This window comes from Hibiscus syriacus, unplaced genomic scaffold (assembly GCF_006381635.1).
Source record: "Hibiscus syriacus cultivar Baekdansim isolate YM2019G1 unplaced genomic scaffold, ASM638163v2 tig00111701_pilon, whole genome shotgun sequence".
In the NCBI taxonomy this organism is placed as follows: Eukaryota; Viridiplantae; Streptophyta; class Magnoliopsida; order Malvales; family Malvaceae; genus Hibiscus; species Hibiscus syriacus.
Genome location: NW_024063157.1, coordinates 500,060 through 521,449, shown reverse-complemented (window position 1 = coordinate 521,449; position 21,390 = coordinate 500,060). Strand labels below are relative to the sequence as shown.

Here is a 21,390-nt window from a genome sequence, read left to right as displayed (position 1 = left end):
ACACACTAATCCCTTCTCTTTTGTATACATTTACCCCAGCAAAATGCAGGAGGATACGCGAGTTGCTATGAACATGCTCTCTCTTCCTGGGTGTTTGCTTCAGCAGCACTTGTAATCGAAAAGCTAGAAAACCAAATGATACAAACAAGCTAGATTCGAATGAGCTATGGGCGTACGGCATATCGAGCATTCGGTGGTTTTTTTGCACCATTCCATGATGCAATACCTACAGACGGGAAAAAGGAAAGATACCAGCAGAATACATGACCGGCCGTCGGGTGTTGTCGATTGCTTAGGCATAACAGCAGCTTTTGACGAAATCTGCACAAGCAGTAGCTTAGTTAATATAAGCAGAAAGGTGATGAGAATATGGTTGAAACTTGTGATCAATTGTATCTGCCATTGACTAGTAACACAGGCACCTTAATCGTTCGTGCTGCCTAGTACTTAAAGATCTCTTTCATAGCATTTTCGGACAACGATCATACAACGTTAGGAAATCATTTATAACAAATTAAAGATTACATCATGTTTTGCATCTTCTTTTTGCAATCCGGGGATGGACCAGACAATTTGGTACCCTAAATTTTTGAAATAAACTACAACATACTTAAAGAATAATTTAACCCATGAATTGAGATAAAATATTAATTTGACCTCTGAATCCGATAAAAATTTTCACTATCGACTATTGTTCACTACCGTCAATTTCTATCACCAGTTATTATTTATTATTGTCATCGATAAAGACTAACCAAGTAAAAGGAAGCTTATGATAGGTGCATGAAATACTAACCAGGTAAAGACTACTTAGAGGGTAAAGCCTATGGTTTCAAGTTTATGACGCTATTGATAATCAAAACGTAACTTTTCTAAAATTGATGGCCAAAGAAAAATAAACCGAAAATAAAAGGGATCAACAATATAGTTTACCTCTTGTAAGTTGGAAAACTTTGCAATTGACATATTGCCAAGCCAACCAAATGAATCCACTCTTTTCTTTTTCCTTTCTGGTGCAGCAAGTTAATAGAAAAGTGGAGCTGAAGACTCAAAGACCAGTGGCTCCACAATTCAAAAGAATTTAGATGACATGATTGGATACTAACGCTTGTTAATCAAAATGTATTTCTTTTAAATGTGTTATGACTGGATTATTTTTAAAAGAAAGTTATTAGTTTATCTCGAAATTTTCTTCATTTTCCCGAATAAATTATTAACTCTAGATTTCCTTTGATTTCTCAACAATGGAACATCCTCTCTTAGATTCCGAACGTTCAACGTTGATTGAGTGGTAGATATTATAAATCAAAACATTTTGAGGTTTTATGTGTTTAAATTTTTTGAGTTTTAAAGTGATTTAGGAAAATCTGAAACTGATAGAATGGTAGGAGGTAATGATATAAGTTTATTGATATCTCAAGTGGTTAGAAAAGGCATCAGAGATTACTAATTGCAATACCGACGTGACATAGAGATAAATTTGTAAAATTTCCATCTTCAAGCAAAAAAAAAAGATAAAAATGATGTGAATCAAAATGTCATATCAAAATGATCAAAATAACAATAAATCAAAAATCAATTTTTTTTAAATTTAATGATGAAAATGGAAGTAGATAAAAATTGAATAATAAAATTTATAATTTACCGACTTTTCATTCTTAAATAAATAAAATATTACATTTGGTAAATCAAATCGATAACATCTGCTTTGTGAACTCTTCTAAGGAGCTCAATGAAGAGCCGCCCTCTGTTAGAGAAAGTATCGTTTTCCTCTTTAACTCCATAGCTTTGTTTCTGATCTCCTCTCCTTGTATGTCCGCCATTAATGTCTTTATAGCTCCTTGTATCTTTCCCCTCTCCAACTCACTCTCCACTTGAATTCCTATCTTCCACGCATAACATATATACTTCATGTTAAGAAACTGGTCCCCAAAACAAGGCTTGCACAACATCGGCACCCCTTCGGATAAGCTCTCGAGCGTCGAGTTCCATCCGCAGTGAGTCCAGAATCCACCCACTGCATCATGCGCCAACACCTCCCGTTGCGGTGCCCATTTCACGATGAAACCTCGGTGGTCTCCGACTTTCTGTCGGAAACCATCGGGTATCAGCTCAGTCCCTTCCGAACCATGAACCAAACCAGGTCTAATCACCCATAAAAATGGCTGCTTGCTGTTGGCTAAACCCCAAGCAATCTCAACAATTTCTTGTTTGCTCAAGCTAGCCATGCTTCCGAAGCTGACATAGATGACGGATTTCGGGGCTTGCTTGTCGAGCCATGAAATGCAGTGAGCATCTTCCTGCAGGATCGAGGTGGAACACGATGGAGCTAGTTTGTGGAAAGGGCCGAGTGTGAAAACCGGTGCGGGCGAGTATTGTCTGATCATTGATAAAGCTGCATGTTCGAGGAACTCCATTGTGTTGGCAATGATACCAGATGAGCTCCTGATGGCGTTTAACGAAGCAGCTCTCATCTCTTTCATATTGTCTGATGGATTCATTGAGAAAGATGTAAGCATTTGTTTGAGCTCAAGGGGTTGAAGCTCCGATATTTGGCTTTCAAATATAGACTCTGTCAATCAAATGGTATAAAGCTATTAGTTTCGTATCAAAAGCAGCAATATTGAATTTATAATACATACCTGGCTGCTTTATTTATGGGAATAATACTTATTTTTACTTTTCTTTTATCAAAAGGTGCGGGACTCTTTATATACGTGAAAGGTCATTCGAACAATCTTTTCTAAGTTAACGTCGTATTTATTGCTTTGAATATAGTTTATTAAATATGTAATTATTGAATGATTGAAAATTATGTTTGCATAGACAAATCGTCGGTTGACATATATTTCATGTGCTATTTTTTAATAAAATTTATATAAATTTATATATTCTTAGCTCATTATTTCTCATCATTTTCATTTTGACCTTTAATAACATTAGCGTGAGAAAGATCATTCAAATGACTTGCCATGTTAAAACCAACATACCTTGCTCGGTGTGAGGAACGACAGAGAAGAGTAAAATGGCTGCAGCAGTGGGGCGCATGTTAAAACCAGGTAAACCAAGATCATCGGCAACAGCTTGAACAAAGTACATGAAACAGTCATATACTACACCAGCAATACGTTCAAGTGGATGCTTCTGGTCGTCGTCCAACATTCGTTCCAAGCATTTCTGAAACGGTGCTGTACAGTTCTTGTTGAGAGCCAGAACCCGGTCAATAAAATCACCAGGAGCGAGGGAGACGCCGGACTCGACCAGCTGATCGGGGATCGATATGAAGGTGAAGTGAGGGTGGTTGGAAGGGTTTGGAGAGTTGAACTCGGGGTGAATTATGGTGATGGAGTAGCCTTTTGCATGCAAGATTGTGGCTAGCTGAAGCATGGGGTTTATGTGGCCTTGAAATGGGTATAACACCAACACCAACCTGCTGGACTGCTTTTCACCTTGTACTTCCTCCATTGCTGCTGCTGTTTACACGATTGCTGAACTTGAGAGCTTAATTTAGGGGAGAAGACTCAGACGATTGGGGTCTTTAACATTGCTAGTTGTGTTTACACGACAGCAGTCTGCCTGTTTTTGACATAAAGTGTGATCTTATCCACACTAGGGGGTCATACATTTCATGATCGCAATCTTATCCACCAATAAAAGTCATTTGGATTCCTCTGTTTTTGACATTTGGGCCTTTTCACTCAAATATCAAATACGGGAAATAATCACGTAACATTAATTTATGGTTAAAAAAATATATTATCGGTTTTGTTATTATTTAAATAATAAATTTCATAAAAATTATCGAAAATATTATTATTTCTACTGATTTTATTATTGTTGAACACTTTACCGGAAATATTAAAAAACATTGATGTTTTGGTATAAATAATAATGTTTTAGGTAATTTTTTACCGATTTTGTTATTTAAATAATACAAAAACCCTTTTTATATATGTATATTAAGGGTGTCGCACTGTAGAACTCCACATCAAATACTATATATGTATAATAACACATGATTTAAATTATTCTTAAATTGATATATTTTTGTAAGTTAGGATGAAAATGTGTAAAAGTATTTTTTTTCAACCATCTTTAAAACAGATAATTAAAATTTGTAGTTGATATATTCCCTCTTTTTTAGGTTGTAAGTTTAATATACATTATAAATAAAATTTCCCTTCCCCTAGATAGAATTTATTAAAAGAAGTATCTTCGAAAATATGTATTGTTAGTTGTGTTTTTTATTTACGTGATGTTGATATAGATATAAATTGAATTAAAATAAATGAAAAATATAAAAGTTTATACAAATTTTATTTAAAAAAGTAAACTAAACAGTCTCAGTGGTAAATATATTATTGTTGTTCCTTAAGATTTCAAGTTCGAGCACCTTAAATATCAAATATGTGAGCATTAGCATTGTTTTAACTGTGGTAGAAAAATGCTTTTAGATTATTATTTCCAGAAAAAAAAATATTTTCAACCTAAAATTTAGATTATTTTAATTATTTTTTTATTCAATCTAGACTGATAAAAAAATAATTTTTTCCTCTAAAAAAGTACTTTGTTTACCAAATATCTTGTGTTACTTTTCTAGTTAAATTATACTTTTAAGCTTCTATTATTATTATTATTATTATACGGTCTTCATTTTATAATTTATAAATCAATAATTTTTTATTAAGAGACAATAACAATTTTATGTAGGGTGCGAGAGAATTATTTTCTAATTTAGTATTATTGTTAGAGTATATGTTGGAAGATGCTAGGATAATACAATGTTTTTAGGAAAACGCCGGACGATAGGACATCTTTGGCAAGACTAAAGTGTTATAAGCTTTTAGGAATGTATGCACCTAGATAGAAGACGTCGTGTCATCTATGCATCTTCCTGAAGATATTGTCTTTCGACCTCATTCAATATACACTATAACAATCATAATACTTAAGAAAATAATTATCCACACACCCTAAATGGGAAAAAGATTTCATCATAATATCTGGACAAATTTTTTAGAGATATAGTTATATAATTTAAATTATTTATGAGTTTAAAATTTTTAAATTTTTTAAGTAAAAACTATTTTAAATTTTATATATTTCCAAAGAACACATATAATTATTAAAAATATTTGTTTTTAAAACATTATATATATATATATATATATTAATCGTAATCTAATTTGATATATTTTATATATTATAACATTAAGGAACATACTATATACCATTTAAATGTGTCTTTTTTAACTTATAATATCATGTCTAAAATGATCATTTATCTTTTTAAAAACAACTTTTAATGATAATATAAAATACTACCAAATAATCTAAGAGTATTTTTTTTTGCAACACTTTTAAAAAAACACCGGTAAAAATAAAATAGAAATTGTGTTTATTCTTTTTTGGACAAATATTATATAATTTTTAACATTTTTTTCTTTTACTTTAAACTAATTTGCACTCGTATCGTCGTTACATAAATATTATATGTCTAGTTACTTGTATCTATGTAAGTATCCAAATTTTGGATCAACATTCTCATGTTAGTACGAGGTTTGTTGACCTAATTTAATTAGTATGTTTAATTTTCGGATAACCAAAATAATGTTTACACTCATTAGTTTAAAATAGAATTTTTATAAATCTCTGGTATAATACTTGAGTGAGTTTAAATTGAGTTTGAGTAATTTATAACAATTTCAAACTTTTTGTCATTTAAATTTGAGTCGGTTATTATAATTTGATTTTTTATTTAAATATATTTTAAAAAATATTTTATAGAAATAACATCGGTTAATGATTAATTCCTGATGCAACATTTATTTTTGTCACATAATAACAAGATGCTTTTTAAAAAAATGTGTTTTTATCGAGGTGACATCTGAGATAACATAAACACGTTCCGTAGAAAGCATCTTCCCTTTCCCGTCCTTTATCCTTCTCGTTATTTTGTAAACAGTAGGTGAGTAAAATGAAATTAAAATATAATATTAGTTCTAATTTTAAAATAAAAATAGTTGGGTGACAAAAATAAAAGCAATAGTTAGAGTACTAAACTTGTAATTTACCCTTTTTATAGTAAGCCTTCTTTTTATTTTTCTATTTCTTTTTTTTTATAATAAATTATACAAAACGGTGTCGTTCAACATGTAACGGCAAGGCTATGATTTCCTGGGAAAAAGAAACGGAGAGAAAAAGAAAATGAAAAAGTAGAGATCAATTCTTGTTTTATTTGGGTGAATAAAAAGCAGGAAATCGCTGCGGATTATTTCCAACCCATTAGCGCCGACCCATCTCGTTAACCACTGTGAGCTCCGGAGATCCGAGCAGGTTATTTTCCTTAATTAATCTATACTTTTCTTTATTTACGTGTGTAGATCGATTCTTCTTTCAATTTCACGAAGAATAAGATCTTTAACTTCCGTTTCCTTCCTAGGGTTCCATAACGATCGGGCCTTTTTTTTCTTTGAATTTTAGGTTTGATTTTTCGTTTCTAGGATAAAATGTGCAGGATCGTGAACTAGGGTTTCAAGAAAAAAAAATTCGGTTTGTTGAGGGGGTTAGGTTTTTGACCTTCGAGTGTATGAGGATTTGGTGCTGTCTATGCTTTACCTACGACGAAGTGGATGATAATCGACGGGAAGGGAACATGGAGGAAGGGTTTTTAGCAAATGTAGGGGGTTTTGAGGGTAATATTGTAAATGAAGAGGACGATGATGACCATGAGGAGCGAGAAAAGGAAGGAGAAAAGGAAGATGAAGAGGAGGCTTACTCCAATGTCGCTGATTTTGCGGCAGAGGCGGCTCAAATTACCTCAACTCTAAACAGACAGTTTGATGAAATGGTATCCGCCATGATATGCAGTGGCAACTGGGATGATGCTACATGGCGCCCTCTGAATCAGTGCTCATTTCTTTCAGAAGGTGAGAGTAGCGCCTCCGTTCCAACTGCCATTGAAGATAGTGAGAACCAAGATTCGTACCATAAGCGAGCCAAAGTGTACTCTGGTTTTCAGTGAGTTGACTTGAAAACTATATACAAAATTTCATTAGGAAATTTTAATTTTTTGTCATCACTTTCTTTTTTGCAACATTTTCCCTGCAGTGAGAGCTCGTCGTTCCCTGTGATAGGGAGATATTATAACATTAACCAAGGCTCATCAAATTCATCTAATAATGGGATATTTGATCACAATTTCATTTTGAATGATGAGAGTGATGAGCTTCCTTTTGGTGGCAATGATCATGCCATAGGTGAGAAACATGAGGGTGGTATGAGGGAGGAAGATTTTGAAATCCGGATGGATCTGACTGATGACTTACTGCTTATGGTAGGTAGTTTGAACTGTTACACTTCCGTTTTAGTTTTTATATTTTGTTGAATCATTTTTTGTTTTTTCTATTTTCAGGTGTTCTCATTCTTGGACCATTGTAGTCTTTGTCACGCTGCTATGGTTTGTAGGCAGTGGCGAGCAGCCAGTGCTCATGAGGATTTTTGGAGGTGCCTGAATTTTGAAAACCGGAATATATCTCTTGAACAATGTGAGTCTCATATTTGCTTAATATCTTTTTGCAGTTCTTTTGGTTGAAAAAGTTCACTCCAAAAAGATTTAGAAATTAGCCTGAGAGATGATAGTGCTAGTCTAAATTGCTTAGAATAACAATTAAGAGAATTAAAAGAACATGTAGCTATATAGAAACTGTCCCTTTATCTTATGCCGAGATTACCTTTTATGGTTCTGGTCATGTCATTTTCTATTTTCCTTTTTGTTTATTATATTACTTTGTGTGAGACAATTCTGCATTATTAATAATAAAATAGATTCGGACTGCTATAACATTGCAATTTGGTTCGGCAGTTGAGGACACGTGTCAACGATATCCGAATGCCACTGAAGTGAATCTCAGTGGCACTCGTAATATGCACCTGCTAGTTATGAGAGCTGTCTCTTCATTACGGTAATATTTACTTGTCATATTATATATTCTTCAAATATAATGAATATGTTGTGCTTGCTGTTAATCATGTAAATTTTCTGATTGGCAGAAATATTGAGGTTTTAACATTGGGAAGAGGCCAACTAGGGGATGCTTTTTTTCATGCATTGGTAGAATGTAGTATGTTACGGAGTTTGGATGTCAGTGATGCTGCTCTCGGCAATGGTGTTCAAGAAATACCTATTAACCATGATCGACTGTGTGATCTGAAAGTAACAAAATGCCGTGTAATGCGTCTATCTATCAGGTGAAAGTGAAACAAAGGCTTCATTTGAATGTTGACTTTATCTTGGAGTCAATGTGGTTATTCTTCATGCTAAAGCCTGAATCTTTTGCAGGTGTCCACAACTAAAAAGTTTATCTTTGAAACGTAGTAATATGGCACAGGTGGCCCTGAATTGCCCTCTTATAAATCTGCTTGACATAAGCTCATGCCACAAACTTACAGATGCGGCAATTCGTTCGGCAGTGACTTCTTGCCCCCAATTAGAATCTTTGGACATGTCGAATTGCTCTTGTGTTAGTGACGAGACATTGCGTGAGATAGCTCACAGTTGTGCAAATCTCCATGTTTTGAATTCTTCTTATTGTCCTAACATATCACTTGAGGTTAGTCTCTTGCAAATGATTAATTTATTTCTAATAAGGTACTTTTTTTTATTAAGGTTTATTTTGATGTGTTTGCTTTTGTTTTCTGAAGTCTGTAAGACTGCCAATGTTGACGGTTCTTAAACTTGACAGCTGCGAGGCTATTACATCAGCCTCAATGGCTGCAATAGCCCATAGTTATATGTTGGAGGTTTGGATTTTTTTCTCTTGAATATATTGTTGTTACCTGGACTTTTTATGTCTTGATAAAAATCTTCTAGCTGCACATATTTATTCTGTTACCTGTTGCAGGAGCTGGAGCTTGATAATTGCCACATGTTAACGTCAATGTCATTGGATCTTCCACGTTTGCAGAAAATTCGATTGGTTCACTGTCGAAAGTATACTGTTATTCTATAATATTCCCCTTTCCTTTCCTTACCAAACCGAAATTGACTTCGTTATCTCGGTGTTTTTTGCTGGATCTTTTTTTTTTTTTGATAGGAAAGGTAGGCCTCTTTAAAAACCCCCTTCATGATTAACGGATCACAAGGTGCTCCTTAATCAGCGGAAGGAGGAAAAGAGTGCCTCATTAATTCATTGATAACCACAAGTTACAAAGAGTTAAAACAACCATACAAGCTATAATTCAAATAAGCAACCCAAAACCTAATAGAAACCCAACTAAAAACCCAGAGATCTATCCAATACCAGCCTTAGCTAAACTGTCAGCCTCAACATTGGCAGACCTAGCAACCCATCTAATACTACTATTCAGTCCATTAACCTTGCCAACAATAGCTGTCACAATGTCTAAGTAAACATAGGGACAACGGTCGATGTTCTTGACCCAATCCACTGCTAATTTACTGTCTGATTCAACAATTAACCTTTCCTTAAACCGCTGCTGGATCGAGTCAAAGAAAGATAACCCTTTCATAATTGCCTTGAGTTCTAACAAAACAGGAGGACCTGGACCAGCAGCCTCTTGAAAAGAGCCCACCACCGAACCATCATGATCTCTAAGAATGCCCCCAACACCACTCTTCCTCCAATCTTCAGTCACAGCCGCATCCACATTCATCTTAATAAATCCTTCTGGAGGTTTAGACCAGGACACAGTTTTGATAATAGGAGAGCTTAATAAGGAGCAGCAATCCCCAAGTGAAGGGTCACAAATAAGAGAGTCCTTAGGGATAGATACAGCCTTGTAGTAAGCTAAGAACCAAGCCGCCAGTCTACACCTTGCCAAAAAGAATAAATCAATCTGATCTACCTTCCCCCCCTCGAACACAATTGCATTCCTACCCTTCCACATTGTCCATAAAACCACCCCCGGAATGAAGGACCAAATTTTCGAATTAGGTACCAATTCATCCCAAGCGACCATAAAGCTGTGAGCATTGTCTTGAAAAACTGAGGAAACTCCCCAGAAAAACAAAAATTTATTCCATAAGGACCACACCACCGAGCAAGAAAAGAATAAATGTGCTGAGGTTTCATCCGCCTCTCCGCAAAAGGGGCAAGCAACATCCACAATAGTTGAAACTCCTATCCTCTTTAGCTCAACTTTAACTGGCAATCTTTGGTGCACGACCTGCCACAAGAAGACCTCCACTCTAGGAGGCACCGTTCCCCTCCAAACATACTTCTTCCAAAAGGGGTCTGTTATACCAACAGGCCTGCATGACTTAACACTCGAACTAACAGTATAGACACCTTCCCCATTGCCAAACCAGACCAACCCATCCGATAACTCCTGAGAAAGAGGTATATTGTGGATTAGGGTCATTAAGTCAGAGTACTGAACCAATTCCCATTCACTCAAATTCCTTCTCAAATTAACATGCCAAGACCAAACTGAAGATCGAAATTCCCCAAACTCATAAAGCTTCCCATTCTTATTTATAGACAGCACATACAACCTCGGAAAAATCACTTTAAGTGGGGAGTCATGTGCCCACCTATCCCACCAAAATCTAATGCTCCCTCCATCACCCACTCTGACTTTAAAGTTGCTCCGAAACTTTGCTCCAAACTGATCATTTTTGAAATGGTTGAGGACCACCGATTTCCAAATCCAAGAAGCATGTGTAGGAAGTTTCTCGTTAAACAGCAGTAAACTGGGATCCAAATTATATTTACAACAAATAACCTTCTTCCACACTGAGTCTTTATCGTTAGCAAACCTCCAAGACCATCTCCCTAAGAGAGCTCTATTCATCAGACTTATATTCATAGCACCAAGACCTCCAACACTTTTATCGGAGCAAACTTTTGTCCAATTGACCCAATGGATTTTCCTAGCCTCCACTCCTCCTCCCCATAAGAATCTGGCCATGATGGAATTCAGCTTAACACTCACTGAAGCAGGCATCTTGAAAAGGGACATGAAATAGATAGGAAGGGAGCCCAAAACTGCCTTCAGTAATACCAACCTCCCTGCCATTGATAGAGTCTTCGCCTTCCATCCGGCTAGCTTTGAATGAAACTTTTGAACTACCGGATCCCACAACATCATAGAGTTTCTCTTAGCACCAAGAGGCAGCCCTAAATATTCTGCAGGAAAATGTCCTACAGGACATCCAATAGCATTAGCCCACTGAAGAAGCTCTTCCTCATTAATATTAATCCCAAATAATCTGCTCTTAGACAGATTAAGTTCCAGACCAGTCATAATTTCGAACACCCGAAGGATCCTCTTAACATTAACAATCTGGGTCTTCGAAGCACTACAGAAAATGATTAGGTCATCTGCAAATTGCAGATGAGATAAGTTGACTGAGGTCTCGTCTTTACCAACCACCAGACCACTGAAAAGGCCCGAAGATACTGCTTTGCGAAGCATCAGGTTAAGCAGTTCTCCAACGAGGTTAAACAACAGAGGGGACAGGGAACAACCCTGCCGGAGGCCTCTAGCCATAGGAAATTCATCAGTAGGGACCCCATTAACTAAAACTGACACCGAAGCAGTTGACACACACATCCGGATCCAACTACACCATTTAGAACCGAACCCCATCTTCGCCATAACTTTAAATAAAATGTCCCAATCTACCGAATCATAAGCCTTTTTAAAGTCTACCTTAAATACACAACCCTTCAACCCTCGCTTCCTCCATAAATCAATTCCCTCATTAGCAATAAAAGAGCAATCCAAAATTTGTCTCCCAGGAATGAAAGCAAATTGAGACTCACTGATTATATCATTGATGCAACATCTCAATCTTCTCGCGAGGCACTTAGATAGGATCTTATACATCCCACCTACAAGGGAGATAGGTCTGAAATCATCTAAACTCCCAACATTAGAACCTTTCGGTATGAGAGTTAAGAAGGAATGGTTAATACCATGCTCCCACTCCTTACCCAAATAGAAGTTGTGGAAGAATTTCAATATATCACCTTTCAAGCTAAGCCAGAATGTCTTAAAGAAACCCATGTTCAACCCATCTGGCCCAGGGGCTTTATTACTATCACAAGAATTAATGGTCCCCCAAATCTCATCTTCCGTAAAGTCCTTCTCTAGCAATAGGTTCTGTTGCAGGGAAATAATTGCGAACTCTAAGTTAATACCCTCCACTTCCATTGTTGAGCAACAATTAAACGCTTTAAAGAAATGCTCCCTGACCCTAGACTTGATAAGACCTGGATCTTTGGTGATAACACCATCAACATTTAAAGCATACATAGAGTTCAACCTCCTCCTAATGGAAGCGCAAGTGTGAAAAAACTTTGAATTTCGGTCACCCCCTTTGACCCACTTCTCTCTAGACTTTTGTTCCCAAATCTGCTCTTCGATTCTAAGAAGTCTCCAAAGTTCATTTCTCAAAAGCCTCAACTCTGTCGAAATGACAACATCATTGGAAGGAGGATGATGTTGCATCCCCTTTTCAATCTGATGAATTTTGTCCTCTAACATAGAGATGTCCTTCCGAGGAAATTGATTTCTATCTCCAGACCAGCACTTAATGGCAGACTTTGTATTCCTAAGCATACTCAAAATTCCAGCTCTTGAATTTTCTTCTTTGAACAGCTTGACAGACTCAACAACCATCTTCTCAAAACCATCCTCAGACAGTAGATAATTGAACAGCCTAAATGGTCTCTTACCCCAATTATCTGCCCCCCTCTCTAGGAAAATTGCATTATGATCGGAGATAGATTTAGGCAAAAGAAACTGGTTGATACCGGAAAATTCTGCTGAGAAATTACAGTTCACCAGAAACCTATCTAGTCTTACAACCGTCGGCAAATCCCGATAACTGCTCCATGTGAAATTCCCCCCAACAAGAGGCAGATCAATAAGTCCCGTTTGCTGAATAAAATGATTAAAAATTTCCAGTGAATTCCTATTATGACCTCTGCCTAACTTCTCCTCTTCATTCAAATAGGCATTGAAATCCCCTCCCACACACAAAGGAATACTGAACCCGTTTAAAAACAGTCCCAGTTCATCAAAAAAAGCAACCTTCTCTTCCTCCACAGACGGGCCATAAACGTTAATGAAGCCACACCTAAGGTGATTAGACTTGATCTTTCCAAAAACAGCAATAAACCTCCTATGAATAAACTGATCGTCAATCTCAAAAAAATTATCATCCCAACAACTTAACATACCTCCAGATGAACCTATTGCTGGAGACTCAACGAACCCCTGCAACCCATTCAAACCACTCCTCCTTAAAAAAGACATTGGTAATTTTTCAAGTTTTGTTTCTTGAAGAAAAAGAAACGACGGTTTCTTCTCATAAACAAGTTTTTGCACAACTCTATGTTTCTCTTTTTTACCCAGACCCCTGACGTTCCAAGACAAGATACTTAGCTTAGTCATGATACTCAAACAAAAAGAACCCAGAACTCCCATATACAAATCTCAAGGTCAAATAGCCCCACACAACCCTTTCTCCAATTCAACAATCTTTTGTATAAAAGCTTCCTTCCCCTCCTTGAAAGATATCCCCAGCATCTTACTAATTTCCCATGTAGCAATTGCTTCCTCAACCAGCAAAGGAAAGGCTGATGAGGAAACAGTCTCAACACTAGCATGATCAACAGCTTCCCTAAATAGAGACCTTTTAATTCTCCTGTATGGTCTGCTCACCCAAGAACTGTCCAATTCCTTTATCGAAGAACCAGCAGCCTCGGGAACATCAGAAAGACAACCTCTAGAACTTAAATCTCTTCCTGTCTCACCATTGAACACCCCTCGTGACTTTTCCTTACAATCCTGCACATTATTACAAGTTTTCACAACCTGATTCCAGATCTTTCTAGACTTCGACCTACTATAAGTTTTATTATGACTTCTGATGAATTTCCTTCCAACCGGAGCAGTCTTCATGGATAACGAACTTGCAGAGCAGGTTTGTGACCCATCTCTTAAACTTATCAACTTTAAACCAACCGGAGCCCCTCCTCCAGCTTCAGCCCCTACTAGGTCCTTAACTGTATCTGATGAAAAAGGACTATGGCCCATAGAGTTTGGGCAGTATTCTTGCTCCAGACCAGCCAACTGAAGCCCTCCAAGGCCTGAGTTAGGCCCACTCTCCCGGTCAACATTATCAAGCTTAAAAAGATCCCCCCCCATACTTTTCCCGCTTTCCTTACTTTCAAAAAGATCTTCCGACTTTTCATTGGGAGAGAAGTCAACTCTCTCGGAATCTGTGACAATACCACGTTGTGAGTCTGCAACCCACTCTAGCACCCTGTTATGGATTTCTGACATTTCCTGACATCCCACGTGACCTCCATGCTGTGCCTGCCCATCCTCTGTGCTCCATCCGGAGGAGTTCTCCACCGAAGGATCCTCTAGAACAACCTCTTCAGCCAGATCTGAGAAGTCAGGAAAGAAATCATCCCCCCCATCCACCTTAATTTTTATCAGAAATTTCCTTCCATTCGTAATAACTGAAGTATGATCAGGGATGTCAAAAGGGCTGACTACCCTAAGAAGCATCTGTGCAACTCTGCAGTCCACTCTCTGAGCAGTTTCATCTTTAATCTTCACTAACTTGCCCCACCTGGATACCACCCTAGTGAAGAACGGAACCGACCAGCAATTTAAAGGAACTCCTATCATGGATATCGTACAAAAAGCTCGGGGAATGCTTTCCTCATCCAATACCGGCTCCAACCTTTCAAACCAGAAGGACAAAGCTTCCCATTTTCCTTCCATTGCTAACTTCTTCTCTTCCACCGACTGGAACACAACCAGGCACGCATTTTTAGAAAAACCCCACCTAACAATCTTTACGTTGATGCCCTCGTTCCTTAACGCTTTCTGCACAACATGAAGTTCAAAAATATCTTTGAAGATACCAGTAAGAGACGATCTAAGCCAGACCCTATCCTCCACTGGGATGGCAACATCCTTAGAATTATTCAGCTCCTTCGAATTAAAATGAATACCCTCTTGCACACCCTCTGACTCTTTATACACCCCCACCACCACCTCCTTGTAGGACCTCCCATCATGAAACTTATCCAGCATCTCCATCCTCCTCGCCCTGTCAGCTTGAGGAAGCAAACTTCTACCCATTCCCCCACTGATACCAGCACTATTAACTCCATCAACCCTCCCATCTTTCTGTCTCTTCGACCCAGATATTTTCTCATATTTGGCTACAGCCACTAAAATCCTCCTCCCATCAATCAGTACATTGTTCATCTTATCCACTGCATTACACAGATCCTCCTTACTTGCAAAATGGACGAAAGCAAACGTGCTTGCCTTATACTTCGGTCTATTATTGATAAACGGAATGAACACCTTAATAACCTTACCAAAATGACTAAAACGAGCCCATAAATCACTACGACTCACTCTCCTGCTAAGATTATCAACGAACGCTGACCAAATAATTCCACCATGAACCTCTCTAAAGTTACCACCAGGACCCAAACTTTTGACGGACTCTCTCTCTCTCTCACTAGTTCTCTCCATCTTTTGACCAGAATACTCAATCTTTCCTTTTGCTGGATCTTTCTTTTCTCTTTGATTTTATTATGATTATAATTTTGGCATTGCAGATTTGCTGACTTGAATTTACAATGTTTCATGCTATCATCTGTGACGGTGTCCAATTGCACTGCTCTTCATCGTGTTAGCATCAGTTCAAATTCACTTCAAGTATGCTTTTTTTATGATTTGGTCTGTGTTGTTACTGTCTTGGGGATAAATATGATTTTTATGTTGTACGGTTGATTTTATTAAAATACAGAAATTAGCGTTGCAGAAGCAGGAAAGCTTGACAATGTTAGCACTGCAGTGTCAATGTTTGCAAGAAGTTGACCTAACAGATTGTGCATCTTTGACAAATTCTATATGCAATGTATTTAGTGATGGCGGTGGTTGCCCTATGCTAAAATCAGTAGTTCTGGATAACTGTGAGGTATGTGAATGGATTTTTGCTGTATACTGAACCATTTTTCAGTTATAAGATTAGCTTCATCTCAGCTGATTGATCACTTCAAATGGCACCATAGTTTTATCTCTTCAATTCTGGTCTGCATCTAGCATTACTTATGAGTTTCCAATATTCTTTGATTGTTTTTGGTGCTATCAAATGAATGTAGCTCCTTGGTTCCTGCATTGTGTGCGTCATTTTACTGTGCTTTCTGACAATTTCTTGTTGACCAGAGCTTGACAACAGTGCAATTATCTGGTACATCTTTAGTCAACCTTTCTCTGGTTGGTTGTCGTGCTATTACTGCTCTGGATCTTGCATGTCCTTGTCTTGAGAAAGTTTGCTTAGATGGCTGTGATCATCTTGAGAGAGCGTCATTTTGTCCTGTAAGTTTAGAGCGACTCTAGTCGACTTTCTCTGAGATAAATTTGCTTATATATTAATCAACTACTTGATACGTAAAAACGTAAACGCTGAAGCCTTTTTTTTCCCCTTTTAGGCTTCTCTTCGGTCACTTGACCTCGGAATATGCCCCAAATTGAACACTCTCAAAGTTGATGCTCCATGTATGGTGTCACTTGAGTTGAAAGGATGTGGTGTATTATCTGAAGCATCAATAAATTGCCCCCTATTGACATCACTTGATGCTTCCTTTTGCAGGTTTGTTGCAATTGCTACCTTCTTTTTATGATACTTTGTTTTGGCCTATGGTTGATGCTTCTATTTAATTTTATATGCAGCCAACTCAAAGATGATTTCTTATCTGCAACCGCTGCTTCCTGCCCTCTGATTGAGTTGTTAATATTGATGTCTTGCCCATCTATTGGTTCTGACGGTCTTTTCTCTTTGCGCTGGCTTCCGAATTTAACTACACTTGATTTGTCATATACCTTTTTGACGAATTTGCAGCCAGTTTTTGAGTCTTGTTTGCAGCTGAAGGTAACTTTAAAATTCTTGATATATCAGCATTGATTCATCATGCAAGGCATATTGGTTCTTTTCATGTTAACCTCATTGTACTCCATATTGTATTAAGGTTACATTGGTTTGTGCTCTTCGTAATCCAAGTTTTCTCATCACACAAAATTTGCTTGTTTATGCTTTCAGTGATATATTGCTATGCACTTTAGCTCTCTTTTTCTTTCTTGTAGGTGTTAAAATTACAAGCATGCAAATATCTAGTGGACACATCACTGGAGCCTCTTTACAAGGAAGGTGCTTTAGGAGAACTCCGGGATTTGGACTTGTCATACGGTTCCCTGTGCCAGTCTGCCATAGAAGAGCTTCTTGCTTATTGCACACATCTTACCCATGTGAGCTTGAATGGATGTATAAATATGCATGACCTTAATTGGGGTTCTACTGGTGTTGGATCTAAGTCACTACGTATACATAATGGATCTAGTACGTTTTCTTTTGAGAACATCAATGAGCCAATCGAGCAGCCGAACCGTTTACTGCAGAACCTCAACTGCATAGGTTGTCCAAATATTAGGAGAGTGCTCATCCCGGAAGCCGCATGTTGCTTACATTTATCATCCCTAAATCTTTCTTTGTCCGCCAATTTAAAGGAAGTTGACCTGGCTTGTTACGAATTATCCTTTCTTAATCTAAGGTATTGGCACTTCTTTTTATGTTGGTTCGTTTATATTTTATCTGGCATCCATCTGAACTTTTATGCCTATTTCTTAATTCAGCAATTGTTGCTCTTTGGAAATTTTGAAGCTGGGATGTCCTATGCTTACCAGTTTGTTTCTTCAGGTATGTATTCTCAGTCTCTGAAACCTGTAGTGTTTACTATTTAGGTCCTTTATTTTTCTCCCCTTGTTCTTTTGGTCTATCCGTAGTGTATTCTCGAAGATGCTTGGTTGTTATTACCTCTTTCACAAGATTTCTTGTGTACTTCTATTTATTTACCTTATGGGTTGTGAAGAAGTTATGTTCCGTGTATTTTGGTATTTTATCTAGGAACTAGTTAATGATTCATATAAGGTCTTCATTTGCTGATGCTGACCTATCTCTGCAATTATTGTTTTCCCAAATATTCTTCCTTCAATTTTCTGTTCCTTTCATATCAACTTGTTTTGTCACGAACAAATGTGTTCATGTGTGTATCTCCATACTTATAGTTAATTTGCAGCCATGATTTCCTCATCTGATACTGGTTTATTTTGTGCATCTGTCTTTCTAAGTCTTGCAACATCGAGGAAGAAACAGTCGAAACTGCTATATCACAGTGTAGCATGCTGGAGACTTTGGATGTTCGCTTTTGTCCAAAGGTGAGCTTTCTCCCCCCCCCCCCTTTTTGGTTTTGCTCCCATCTATATGCTCTTCTTAATTCGTATACCATGCGTTGCTTTAATCATAGACTTGAATGCCTATATTTCCCTCAAGGGGGAAAGATTGAATTATCAAAATTTTCTCATCTTGTGGTTGATAGATTTGCTCAATGAACATGGGGAGGTTACGTTCGATTTGTCCGAGCTTGAAGCGAATATTCAGTAGCTTGTCACCTGCATGATGAGATTGTTGTGAAGAAATTTTATTGCCCTTCGGAAGTGGATAATGCCACCTGTATGGTAAGCCATGTTTGCATGTAAATGGTAATCATCCTTTTATTCAAATATATTAATATATAAAGATATATATACATATAGGTACTTGACCTACTCCCGTCCCTGTGCAACAGTTAATAAAATTACTACCAATATTTCTATATATTCTCTGTATTGGTTATCTTTCTTCTTTTGTGAGATTGATCATGATTAGTGTTAATATTACACAAAGATAGCCAAGTATTAGGGTTTACGGTCAGGTAATTATAATGCGGACCATATATATATATTCAATGACGAATCTAGAAATATTTTTTAGAGTTGACACATATGTTAGTAACATGATTTTTGTACAAGGTGGAGTAAAACAGATAATTATATGAAGGAAATTTGAATTTCAAGGTGATCATTTATCCACCCTCATTCAAGGGTGGATCTGTGACTATATATGTTTTCATGTAAATAATGCATGTAATTATAGTATTGATTCCAATTGCTTCATTTCCGGGTCTAATTCCCGAGGCAGCTGGGAGTTGTCTTCATCAGGGGCTCCATGGGCATCGTCAATTTCCTCGGCTTGATTTAATACATGAGATGGAACTGTTTTAAGCAGGCTGCCAATGGAAAAATGAAGATTCCTTGTGGGATGTTCCAAGCACGACAATATGTATACACAGATATGGAATACCTGTCGAGTGCATTGAGGGCAGTACCAATCTTCGCCTTCATTGCTTTTACCGAGGCATCTGGCTTGTTTCTTGAGGCATGTAGAAGCAAGGAATCTAGTTCCTCTAATACTCTAATCAACAATAGGGACTGGTTAACATGCTGTCAAAGCTTGGTTTTTGGAAGAGGATGAGAATTGCTAACATGTGGCAAAAATAAGGCCTTTTCATTGTTTTTGGGTTTTTTAAGATTGAACTAGGTCAGTCAATCTGACTTGAACCCAGTTTGATGCAAGATTAATTTGCTTCAACTCGAATTCAAATGTAAAATGACATGAACTCAAAGTGATCAACATCTGAAACAATATGAACTTGAAAGGATCCAAAAATGATACCACCTAAAAGTAAACTCGAACTTGGGATGACTTGAACCTAAAATTTATTCTGCTTAAAGTGATTTGAAAATTTTAACACAACTGACTCGATAATTTTAATGCCTGAATTGATCCGACCTAAAACTAACTAAACCTATCTAATTAACATGTCCATGCAAACCTACGATGGAGAGATGAATGGGACAATATGAGTGATATCCCTGTCAAAATTGAACATAAATTTTCAGAACTTTCACCAATAGTTTTACGTATTACCTTAGACATTGATCGACGTCTTTGAAAGCATTTTCGCCATTCCCAGCATCAGAAGCATGCTGTGCCACCTGAAGTTCCATGGAAATTGTTCAAAACCTCATGAACTCAGTAGAATCGCAAATGCAGATAGCTTAAAGTAAACAACAGATATAGCACTTCTGAAACGCAGAAGCTTCTCTTTTCCCGAAACTTTATTGTTCTTGGGTCCTAATATATCTTGGAATGAGCTCTTGAATGTGCCAACAACTAATATAACAAAGAAATGAGAAGATCGAACAATAATCTACAACATTTCAACTTACAGCTCGGATATTTACTCGCAGAGATGCATCCGGACCGGAACTTAATGGGGATCTGCAAGTTGCATATTCTGGTTTATCATCAACTTCCAAAGTTGTTTCTGGAATGGTTAGATGTTTATAAATTACAAGTTTTCACCACATTCTTCAATCTTCATTTAATGAAACCATGACAAGCGCAAGAATTTTAAAATGGAAAAAGGGTTTATAAAACAGGAACGGGGAGGTTCATTTACTGGGATAAACAAAGGTCATCACTAAAATCAAGCAAAAAAAAACCACCACAGAAATGAGATTAGACTTATGTTCCTCATCTAATTAACATCCCAAACTAGAAACAAGAAACAAAACCATTCATCTAGCAAAAGAATCAACTAACATAGGGTTGTAAATAAACAAAACATTCAATGAACGGTTTGATTTCGGCTCATTTATCAAGCTAAGCAAGATGCATATGAGCAATATGTTCCTAAACAAGTTCATTTATGTTTGTTTAAAACTTATTTAATAAATAATTCAAAACTAGTTGATGTTTGCCTTTCTACTAATAAACAAACTTTTAACTATTTGCGAGTATATTCAATTATATATTCATGAATATGTTCGTCTAATGTCCACAAACATATACTGTTTAACACAGAGATGGATTCATGAAAATAATAGCTTAAAAGTTAGCTTTGAAGTAAGTCTTTGGAAGACTGTGATGGATTCCTAAATGAAAGCAATAAAATCCGTACATTTGGGTACAAGGAGGAAGTGAGAGAGAAACAGAGATATTGAAACCGATCGCCTGCTCTCCCGCCATTTAAAATTTATCTTTGAAGTAAGTCTTTGGAAGCCTGTGATGGATTCATAAATGAAACCAATAAAATCCGTACATTTGGGTGCAAGGAGGAAGTGAGAGAGAAACAGAGATATTGAAACCGGCCGCCTGCTCTCCCGCCTTTTCGGTGGCGACGGGGCGGACCTGACCGAGAATTGCTTTGGTTTGGCGGGGGTGGAGTTGGAGGAGGAAGAGCAAGGAGCGGAGGTAGGAAGCGAAGGAAAGGGTTGCCGCCAATTATGGCCGTTCCTACGCAACAACATCGGTGGATTTGTCGCCGGAGAATAACACCGAGATAAAAGAACGGGTCTTATCCGTTAGTTGATATGTCTTTTAACGTTATTTGAAAATAACAAATTTTAGCTTCCAGTTTCTTTAAAAAAATTAAAGAGTAAAGT

The 21,390-nt window shown here is 37.1% G+C and overlaps 3 protein-coding genes across 3 annotated transcripts; 1 reads left to right on the top strand and 2 right to left on the bottom strand.

Annotated features, from left to right (window-relative positions):
* Positions 1–1,688: 1,688 nt before the first annotated feature.
* On the bottom strand, positions 1,689–3,519 carry LOC120167834 (UDP-glucose iridoid glucosyltransferase-like). Its single transcript, XM_039176727.1, has 2 exons — positions 2,991–3,519; positions 1,689–2,572 (listed from the first exon to the last, which is right to left on the bottom strand). The coding sequence occupies exons 1-2, from the start codon at positions 3,463–3,465 to the stop codon at positions 1,689–1,691; spliced, it is 1,359 nt and encodes a 452-aa protein (XP_039032658.1). The 5' UTR covers positions 3,466–3,519.
* Positions 3,520–6,245: 2,726 nt separating this feature from the next.
* Positions 6,246–19,573, top strand: LOC120167840 (F-box/LRR-repeat protein 15-like). The gene is made up of 19 exons (XM_039176733.1): positions 6,246–6,336; positions 6,484–7,020; positions 7,111–7,336; positions 7,415–7,547; positions 7,865–7,964; positions 8,053–8,250; positions 8,342–8,612; positions 8,704–8,802; positions 8,904–8,992; positions 15,624–15,723; positions 15,815–15,985; positions 16,234–16,386; positions 16,500–16,660; positions 16,741–16,939; positions 17,152–17,615; positions 17,698–17,761; positions 18,193–18,279; positions 18,441–18,579; positions 19,082–19,573. Exons 2-18 carry the CDS (start codon positions 6,590–6,592, stop codon positions 18,519–18,521), a joined length of 3,027 nt encoding a protein of 1,008 aa, XP_039032664.1. The 5' UTR covers positions 6,246–6,336; positions 6,484–6,589; the 3' UTR covers positions 18,522–18,579; positions 19,082–19,573.
* LOC120167833 lies at positions 18,890–21,255 on the bottom strand. Its single transcript, XM_039176726.1, has 5 exons — positions 21,048–21,255; positions 20,173–20,291; positions 19,871–19,938; positions 19,244–19,354; positions 18,890–19,169 (listed from the first exon to the last, which is right to left on the bottom strand). The coding sequence occupies exons 1-5, from the start codon at positions 21,253–21,255 to the stop codon at positions 19,031–19,033; spliced, it is 645 nt and encodes a 214-aa protein (XP_039032657.1). The 3' UTR covers positions 18,890–19,030.
* Between the last annotated feature and the right edge of the window lie 135 nt (positions 21,256–21,390).